Genomic DNA, 9,240 nt, shown 5'->3' with positions numbered 1-9,240 from the left:
CTCCCTGCTGGATGGTTTATCTCCTGACTCCCTTTCCCGGTTCAGAAGGTCATTTCATCCTAAAACTTCTTCCCTAGGACAGTGGTTTTTATTTAATCTCAAATTAAAGTTTTTGCTGAACCCTTGTATGTGAAGCATATATAAAAAATCAAGTACTCTGTTCTAACTCTTTAACGTATATTTGTGTTACAACTATTCCTTGTTGTAAAGGACAGAGTTGTTCCAGTTAATACAAAACTTGGGTTAGAGTCGGGTTCAGCATCCTGTTTCTGTATTTTGGTTGGTTTGAAGGAAATTCTGCGAGACTTGTATATGCACATGGTGACAGGTTTCTAAGAGTTGATCTTGGGATTTCAGATACTTTACACGGGTTCAGGAGCTTGAGTCTAAATATAAAAGAATCACAGAAGAAAATACTACGATGGGACATGTGAAAGCTTTGTGCATGGATAATGCACATGAGCAGAGAGACCCCTCACTCAGCCTTGCTTGCCTGGCATTCGTTCCTGTAGGTACAGTGTGCATGAGCTCGGCCCCCACTGCCACCTTCCTCGGGACTTGTCTACATGCACAAAAACGAGTTTCCTTCTTTGCAGCCAGCTTTTTTTTTTTTTTTTTTTTTTTTTTTGATAGCTTCCATAACGGATCTTCTATATCACTTGAGCGTGTGTTTTGAAGTTAAGCTTTTTTTTTTTTTTTTTTTTTTTTTTTGAGAGCGAAAGAGTGTGTGCAAGTGGGGGAAGGACAGAGAGAATCCAAAGCAGGCTCTGTACTGTCAGCATGGAGCCTGATGTGGGGCTTGAACTCATGAACTGTGACATGACCCGAGCAGAAGTCTGACACCTAACTGAGCCACCCAGGTGCCCTGAAGTTCTTAAACTTAAGATTTGAATCAATCAGTTATGAACCCACTGAGGTATCCTTAGCATTTTTTGGAACAGTCTGAAAGCCACTGTTACCTACTAGAAGCCAGTGGCCTAGACCATTGCATTCAATAAGTAGGCAGGGTGCTCTAGGCTGGGAATTTTGGTAGCAACAAAGCACATCCCCTGTCCTCAGGCTTTTACACGGAAGTAGGCCAGAAGCAGAGGAAGTAAAGCAATGATCGTTGGTAGCTGAGTAGTCTCTAAGAGAAAAGGAAGTGAAAAGAAGAAGAAATGTAAAAAAAAAAAAAAAATGCTTTAGCAGGCATAAGAAATTTGGGAAGGGTTTGCAAGGGATGAGATTTAGGATGGGACATAGAGGGATGGAAGAAGAATCAGCCGGTAGAATTGGGCTGGGGAGGGAAGCCTGTGAGAAAGGCAGAGAGATGGGGACTCTCTGTGGCCCCCATCCCATCTGTGGCCCCAGGCTTCCCATCAGAGCTGGCAGTGGGGGAGGGAAACGAGGCTGGAAGGCCGGCTGAGGTTGAGGGTGGGAAGCACTCTACTGCAGGTCGAAGTGTCTATATCCAGTTGCTAACAATAGGCAGGACTGAAGGTTACCGAGGAAGGGACTGGTATTAGATCTTGAGTCAAGAAACTTGAATCTTGCCAACAGGTACCAAAACCAAGAAAAATTAGTCCTTTTTCGCCCTAAACCAGAACTGGCCCCAGGCAAGTGGTTACCGCTAGCTGGACAGATCGACGTGAGACCAGCGCTGTCCATGGTAACAGCTTTTGTGTGGCTTAAAGCTTTCATCCATTTTTCTCACAACCAATCCGTGAGGGGTGTCAGCCCTATTTGGTAGATGAGAAAAGCTGAGACTGCCTAGGTCAAGGTCAGGAGGGCCTTGAGACGCCAAGCCTTCTCTCCCGTGCCCACGCTGCCCAGAGGCTCGTCAGGCCCCAGAGGCTGGCGGCGCCTCCGGGACTCCCGCGGGGTCTTGGCTCCGCCTCATAGCCCCTCGCGCTGGAAGCCCCGCCCCCAGGAGGGCCCCGCCACTTCCCCGACGTCCAATGAGACTTAGCTGGGGGAGGGACTGAACGTCATTGAGGGCCAATCTGATTGGGCCTGGGCGGAGCTGCGGCGGGTGGGAGCTGAGCCGCTGCACCGCGGTCTTCCCAGCCGGGGGAGAGCCCGGCGCGGGCGGCGCGCACGGGGTCCCGCTGTGCGCGCGCCCGCCGCCCGCCACCCGCGCAGCCCCTCGGCCCACTCCGCCCTTCGGGTCGTGGCGCCCGTCCCTCCCTCGCTCTCCCGTCGGCGCCCGGACAGGGGCTCGGGAGCCGAGCCTAGCCGGGGCAGGGGCGGGAGCCGCGGGACGAGCGCCTGAGGTGGGTGCGGAGCGGGAGACAGGGAGGCAGGGAGGCCGGGCGGGCGGGCGCCTGGGTACGCCCCGCCGAAGGACCCCGCGTCGAGGTGGAGAGAGGTCGGCCAGGTGGCGGAGCCCGGCTCCTGGCCTGCCTGGGTCCCAGGCGCTCGGGTCCGCGCCCTAGTCCCCCTCCCAGGCCACCACCCTCCCCTCTGGGGACACCTCGTCCCTCTGGCTGCCTGCGGCCTCCTCACCCCTCTTGCTGTTTGTCGCCTGTGCACCTGCCTTCTGGGCCTTGCGCTCGCACTGCCTCTCCAGGCCCGCCCCGCCCCCCGCCTCCCCCCCCTCCCCCCCCCCCCCCGCAGTCTTACCTCCTCAGGACCCAGCACCAAATTAGCCTGGTTCCTTCTGCTCCCATCCGTCCCTCTTTGTCGTCTGTGCACTTGTCACCTCAACTCTGTTCATCCACTCTGCCCCCTCCTTCTCCCCGAACCCCCCCTTCCCAACATCCAGCCCAGGCCATCATCCCTCTCCCCCTCCCAGGGACTCCTCCCCCCAGCCCTGATTGTCCCCTACACCTGCCCCACTCAGCCCCAGCCCCATGTCCTCCCCCATCCATACTCCTTTGTTGTCTCTGCAGCTGTCCCCTTGGCTCTATCCATCCTTCTCCCCGAAACTCTAGCCCAGACTCCTCCGTCTAACCAGTGAGCCACCCCCTCCCCGGTTCTGTTCTGCCATCCCTCCTGATCTGTGCCCAGCCCACGGTTCCCTCAGCCTAGCCACCCCCTTCCTTCCAGCCCAGCCCTCTGAACACCTACCCAGTGTACCCCCTCACCCTCTCCCAGCCGGCCCAGTCTTCCCCGGGGTCTCCCCTACACCAGCCGATTTCCCTGTCCTCATCCATCCTCTTTTCCTGCCTGTGCTCCTCTCCCATCCTCCTGGCCTCAGCCGGCTCTACCCCCGCTCACTGTTTCCTCCCCCGACAGGTGCCGTGGAGAAGCCATGGAGCTGAGCAGCAAGAAGAAGCTGCACGCCCTGTCCCTGGCCGAGAAGATCCAGGTGCTGGAGCTGCTGGATGAGTCCAAGATGTCCCAGTCGGAGGTGGCCCGGCGCTTCCAGGTCTCCCAGCCCCAGATCTCACGCATCTGCAAGAATAAGGAGAAGCTGCTGGCGGACTGGTGCAGCGGCACGGCCAACCGGGAGCGCAAGCGCAAGCGGGAGTCCAAGTACAGCGGGATTGACGAGGCCCTGCTCTGCTGGTACCACATCGCCCGGGCCAAGGCCTGGGACGTGACGGGGCCCATGCTGCTCCACAAAGCCAAGGAGCTGGCCGACATCATGGGCCAGGATTTTGTCCCCAGCATTGGCTGGCTGGTCCGCTGGAAACGCCGGAACAATGTGGGCTTCGGGGCCCGGCACGTCCTGGCGCCTCCGTTCCCCCCCGAGCCCCCTCCCCCGGGCCCCACGTCCCAGGCCCAGCCTCCTCTTTCTCTCAAAGACTTCTCCCCCGAGGACGTTTTCGGCTGCGCCGAAGTGCCTCTGCTGTACCGGGCAGTGCCCGGCAGAGGGGGCGCGCGCGACCGGGTGCAGGTGCTGCTGTGCGCCAACAGCAGAGGCACCGAGAAGCGGCGCGTGTGGGTCAGCGGGCTCCGGGCCGCGCCAACGTGCCTCTTCGGGGTCAGCGGTGCGGCTCTGCCGGCCTCCTACCACCCCGACCTGGGCGTCCCCTGGTCAGAGTGGCTGGCCCAGTTTGACAGGGACATGGCGCGGCAAGGCCGACAGGTGACCCTGCTGCTGGCCGCCCGGGTGGCGGAGGGGTTGGCCGGCCGGCCCGGGCTCCGCCACGTGCGGCTCCTGCCTCTGGCCGCCGACGGCAGCACGCCTTCGCTGCCCGGCTCCGTGGTCCGGGCCTTCAGGACCCACTACCGGCACCGCCTGCTGGGCAAGCTGGCTGCCGTCCGGAGCAAGAGGGCCGGCGCCTCGCTGGCCGAGGCCGCGGCGGGCATCACCGTGCTGGACGCGCTGCACATGGCGGCGGCCGCCTGGGCCAAGGTGCCCCCCCAGCTCATCGGGAGCAGCTTCGTCCAGGAAGGGCTGGCTCCCTGCAAGATGTCCCCGTCCCCAGACCAAGCCTCCGAGATGCCGCCGGTCCCCGGCGGGCTGAGCCTCGAGGAGTTTTCCCGCTTTGTGGACCTGGAGGGTGAGGAGCCCGCGTCTGGGGGGTGCAAGGAGGAGACGGGCACTGAGGACGAGGCGGGGGCCGGAGAGGACGGCCTCGGGCCCCTGCCCACCAAAGCCGACGCCCTCCGGGCACTGGGCACGCTGAGGAGGTGGCTGGAGTGCAACGGCACCTCCCCTGAGCTCTTTGAAAAATTCTACGCCTGCGAGGAGGAGGTGGAGCGTCTCTGCGGCTCGTGAGGGGCCCCCCTTGCTGCTGGCCGGGCCCCCCCCCCCTCCTGTTTCCCATGGAAACGCCCTCGCGAGGAAGGCGGGCTGGAGGCTGGGCTCTTTCCCGCGGAAATGGAGCTTCGGGAAAGGTGTGGAAGGGAGACAAGCGGTGGAGACCGAGTCGAAGCCCCGAGAGAAGGTCGCCCCAGCCTCCAGAAGAGGGTTCTGAAGATGGGGCGCGCCAGGCGGGGTGTGAGGCTAGCGTGTCGTTTCTCAACCTCCAGGGAGGCCGGGACCTGGGAAGCAAGAATTGAGGCTTTACGGACAGGCCGATCCCTTGAACTCTGTGTCGGAAACAGTTCTGCTTCTGGAAATAAAGTTTTTTAATCAGAAGAGAGGTCGGGGTGTTGTTTGCATGGAAAAGGGGCGAGAACTTTCAACTCAGATTTTTAAAATTGACTGCTGAGGCTGGCCGCGACGCCGCCGTCCGGGCTTGGCCGCTGTGGCTGCACGTGACCAGCAGCACCCCCGTCTTCCAGAACTCCAGCGGGAAGGACTCCCCGGGAACGGGGACCCCTTACCTGCCGACAGACAGATCCCGAGTATCGTCCCAGGACATTCTGCCGCTCTGATGACTTCGCTCTCAGATCGTGGCATTAGGAACGGGGGGAGGGGTGGCTAGGGACAGTCTAGGGAAACCACACGGAGCCAGAACTTGGCATCGCCATCCGTTCCTTTGATCATTTCACATCTCTTCAGCAAGCCTCCTGTGTGGTGAGCTTGCAAAAATGGCCTCCCTGCCGGGCAGGGCCTCACAGACAGTGACAGTGCGGTGTGACTAAAGGCCGTCCCACGGGCTTGTGCAAAGTGCTGTGGCCCCCAGGAGCCTGGGGAGAGTCCTGGAGGGGGGGAGCGGGAAGGACAATCCAGGCAAAGGGGAGGCAAGCGTGGAGGCCTGCCGGGAAGGAGGGGGCCCCAGGTGGTGAGCAGAGGCAGGCGGTCCCTGTAGAGCGCAGGGGGAGGCGTGGGGAGCAGGAGGGGTCTTCAGCCCACCACACAAGCTGGTGGGGCACCCCAAGGGGGTCTCAGGGTGAGGACAGGTCATTCGTGGGATCCATGGGGCGCCCGGGTGGCGCAGTCGGTTAAGCGTCCGACTTCGGCTCAGGTCATGATCTTGCAGTTCGGGAGTTCGAGCCCCACGTCGGGCTCTGTGCTGACGGCTCGGAGCCCGGGGCCTGCTTCGGCTTCTGTGTCTCCCTCTCTCTCTGCCCCTTCCCCACTTGTGCTCTCTCTGTCTCTGAAAAATGAATAAATATGTGTTAAAAATTTAGAATAACTGAGACGTGGAGACGTGGGTCCAGGTGAGAGGTGGGCAGCCTGAGCCAGATCGGGGAGTAGGATCTGAAGAGGATGGGTTGACCTGGAAAGGACATGGGCTGTGGACACAGACGGACCCTGGCTGGTGAGGCGTCCAGCTCAGGCCCAAATCCTACTGCGGCCGAAAAGGCAATCGACCATCACAAGCCAGCGCGGCACAGTTTTCTGGGGGGTGTTGCGGTCCAGGACACGGCACCCAGGGCAGCCACGCTCACGCCCCCCTGCACCCTGGCCCAGGCTCCCCCTCACTGGGGGCGTGGCTGCGGCACTTTGTCGACTTTGATGAAGTACCTTTCTTTTTTTTTTTTTTTTAATTTTTTTTTAATGCTTATTTACTTTTGAAGGAGAGAGAGACAGAGTGTGAGCAGGAGAGGGGTAGAAGAGAGGGAGACACAGAATCCAAAGCAGGCTCCAGGCTCTGAGCTGTCAGCACAGAGTCCGGCTCAGGGCTTGAACCCATGGACTGCGAGATCACGACCTGAGCCGAAGTCAGACGCTCAACCGACTGAGCCACCCAGGCGCCCCACAATCCTCAGTGTATTAAGGAAAGCTCCCGGGACGCTAACTTCTGTTGTATACTTCTTCTAACTTCTTTTTTTTTTTTTTTTTAATTTTTTTTCAAAGTTTATTTATTTTTTGGGGGGGACAGAGAGAGACAGAGCATGAACGGGGGAGGGGCAGAGAGAGAGGGAGACACAGAATCGGAAACAGGCTCCAGACTCTGAGCCATCAGCCCAGAGCCCGACGCGGGGCTCGAACTCACGGAGTGCGAGATCGTGACCTGGCTAAAGTCGGACGCTCAACCGACTGCGCCACCCAGGCGCCCCTTCTTCTAACTTCTTGAAGCTCTTTCTTCTCCAGGCATCCCCGTCACCTTACTGGCCTCATTTTCTTTCTCGTATATATATTATATATACACACACACACACACACACAAATATATTGTTTTATAAATAAAAACAAACAAAACAACAACAATTTAAATTGTTGTTGTGTTTTTTTTTTTTTTTTAATTTTTTTTTTCAACATTTATTTATTTTTGGGACAGAGAGAGACAGAGCATGAACGGGGGAGGGGCAGAGAGAGAGGGAGACACAGAATCGGAAGCAGGCTCCAGGCTCCGAGCCATCAGCCCAGAGCCTGACGCGGGGCTCGAACTCACGGACCGCGAGATCGTGACCTGGCTGAAGTCGGACGCTTAACCGACTGCGCCACCCAGGCGCCCCATGTTTTTATTTTTCATCTCTGGAAAACCCGAAGATCTCGTTTAGGAGAGCGCCTCTTCAGAAAAATTTGTAGTTACTCCTGCCAGACACCAGAGGGCGCGCCTACCATGATAAGTTAATTTCTCCATGGAAGATGTCCCTGGGGCACCTGGGTGGCTCAGTTGGTTAAGCTTCTGACTTCAGCTCAGGTTATGATCTTGCCGCCTGTGAGTCCGAGCCCTGCGTCAGGCTCTGTGCTGACAGCCCGGAGCCTGGAGCCTGCTTCGGATTCTGTGTCTCCTTCTCTCTCTGCCCCTCCTCTGCTGATACTGTTTCTCAAAAATAAATAAACATTAAGAAAAATTTTTTTAAAAAGAAAAAAAAAAAAAAGGAAGGAAAGAAAGGTGTCCCAGACCTGAAGCAATATGAATAGGCATGTGGCTTCTGGTTCACAGGGGAGACGATCTTATTCTTAATTTTTGTCCACCACGAGGGAGAGGTAGGTTTCTTTGTAAATTCCCTTTACTGGTGGATGGAGATTTTCTGGTCTACCTTTGCACTAAAGGTGTATCCCTCTCCAGAATCTTGGCTTAATGTATGAGTCTGGGGTTCAGTTTCCCCTGACAGTTCCATGCAGTTATTTAACCTAAATGCTGAGAAGCATTAGTGCGAGCCCCTTAGCAGCTCCAATTCCAACACGCTGGTTTACACTTACTTCCTTGTTTTGAAGGGGCTCTTGGGAAGTTCCCTTACTTCTTGAAAGGTTAGGGTTTTAAGATCCTATTTGTTCTAATGGATCTGGAGTCTAGTTGCTTTATAGTAGGAGGGATCTAGGTAAAGTCTAGAGCATCAGTCTGCCAGAGGGGGAGTTGGGAAGATCAGTTTTCTTTCTTTCTTCATTCATTCATTCATTCATTCGTTCAAAACCATCGATTGAGCACCTCTGTGTGCCAGCTAGGGTTGTGATGATGTACAAAAGCAGACAAGGTCTTTGCTTCATGGAGCTCATAGCTTAGAGCAGAGACATTATAATAAAGAATCACACAAACAAGTGTGATTACAGGCGAAGTGGGGATTGCATAAAGCTAGTGCTTCTCAAACTGTGGGCCACACCAGCAGCATCAGTAGGAACTTAGTAAAGCACAAGTCCTTGGCCTCTTCCCAAACTTACTGAATCGGAAACGCCAGCATGGGACCCAGTAATCTGTATTTCAACAAGCCCCCCCCCCCACCCCAGGTGATTCTAAACTACTGCCATAAACCAAAGGAACTTGACCTAGACAGAGGGGCTGACCAAATTTCCCTAAGGAAGTGGTGATGACAACAGAAAGATGAGTGAGAGGCACATAGGCAGTGAGAACAGCATGTGCAAATGTCCTGCGGTCAGAGGGAATCTGGTTGTTTAAGGAACCAAGAGAAGGTGAATGTCTGAGGGCCTTGAAGTTTGTAGAAGCTTGCCCTGATTCCTCAGAGTGATGGAAGGCCATCCAGGAGGATGAGAGGAGTAGGGTGTCTTGATCAGAACTGCATTTGAAAAAGCGGAGTTACTTGTTCAGATTCAGGACAGGACCAAGGCTGTGGCATGAGGCTGGCAGAAGAGGGAGTGAGTCCTAGAAAACTTCAGAAGCAGGGTTGGCAGGAGCTGGGGACTCCTTTGATATGGGAGGAGGGGGAAAGGAGAGCTTCCTGGAGACATCTGGCCCGAGGACACACCTGTACCGCAGAGCACGGCAGCAGGAGGGGACCGGGGGGAGCCATGACGTGCCTTTGAGATCCTCAAGGATAGGTGACCAGAGACAGAGGGCAGTGTGGGCCCCTGGAGCTCCGGACAGCGGTTAAGCCAGAAACAAGTCACATTCACGAAGTGAATCCCCACGAGTCTGAAGGAAGTGATTTAAGCCAGAATCGTCCTTGGGTGTGTCATTTCCCCCTATAGTCTTTGTGTCACTATCCACATAAGTTAGCCTCCTGTGGTCACTGCTCTGCAAATAAACGTGACATTTGACAGTATGAAACCAGTAAGATGCTGTATACGCTCGC

General features: G+C 56.4%; 1 protein-coding gene across 1 annotated transcript; it reads left to right on the top strand.

The window, feature by feature from the left end:
* The first annotated feature begins 3,232 nt into the window (after positions 1-3,232).
* Positions 3,233-4,913, top strand: TIGD3 (tigger transposable element derived 3). The gene has a single exon (XM_047879290.1). It carries the CDS (start codon positions 3,233-3,235, stop codon positions 4,646-4,648), a length of 1,416 nt encoding a protein of 471 aa, XP_047735246.1. The 3' UTR covers positions 4,649-4,913.
* The last annotated feature ends 4,327 nt before the right edge of the window (positions 4,914-9,240 follow it).

Source organism: Prionailurus viverrinus, chromosome D1 (genome assembly GCF_022837055.1).
Source record: "Prionailurus viverrinus isolate Anna chromosome D1, UM_Priviv_1.0, whole genome shotgun sequence".
In the NCBI taxonomy this organism is placed as follows: Eukaryota; Metazoa; Chordata; class Mammalia; order Carnivora; family Felidae; genus Prionailurus; species Prionailurus viverrinus.
Note: the sequence above shows the minus strand (reverse complement) of the source record. Positions and strands in the feature narration are given on the sequence as shown.

What these genes read in the sequence shown, in the direction of transcription:
- TIGD3 (XM_047879290.1), top strand. Translation starts at nt 3,233, where the DNA reads ATGGAGCTGAGCAGCAAGAAGAAGCTGCACGCCCTGTCCCTGGCCGAG.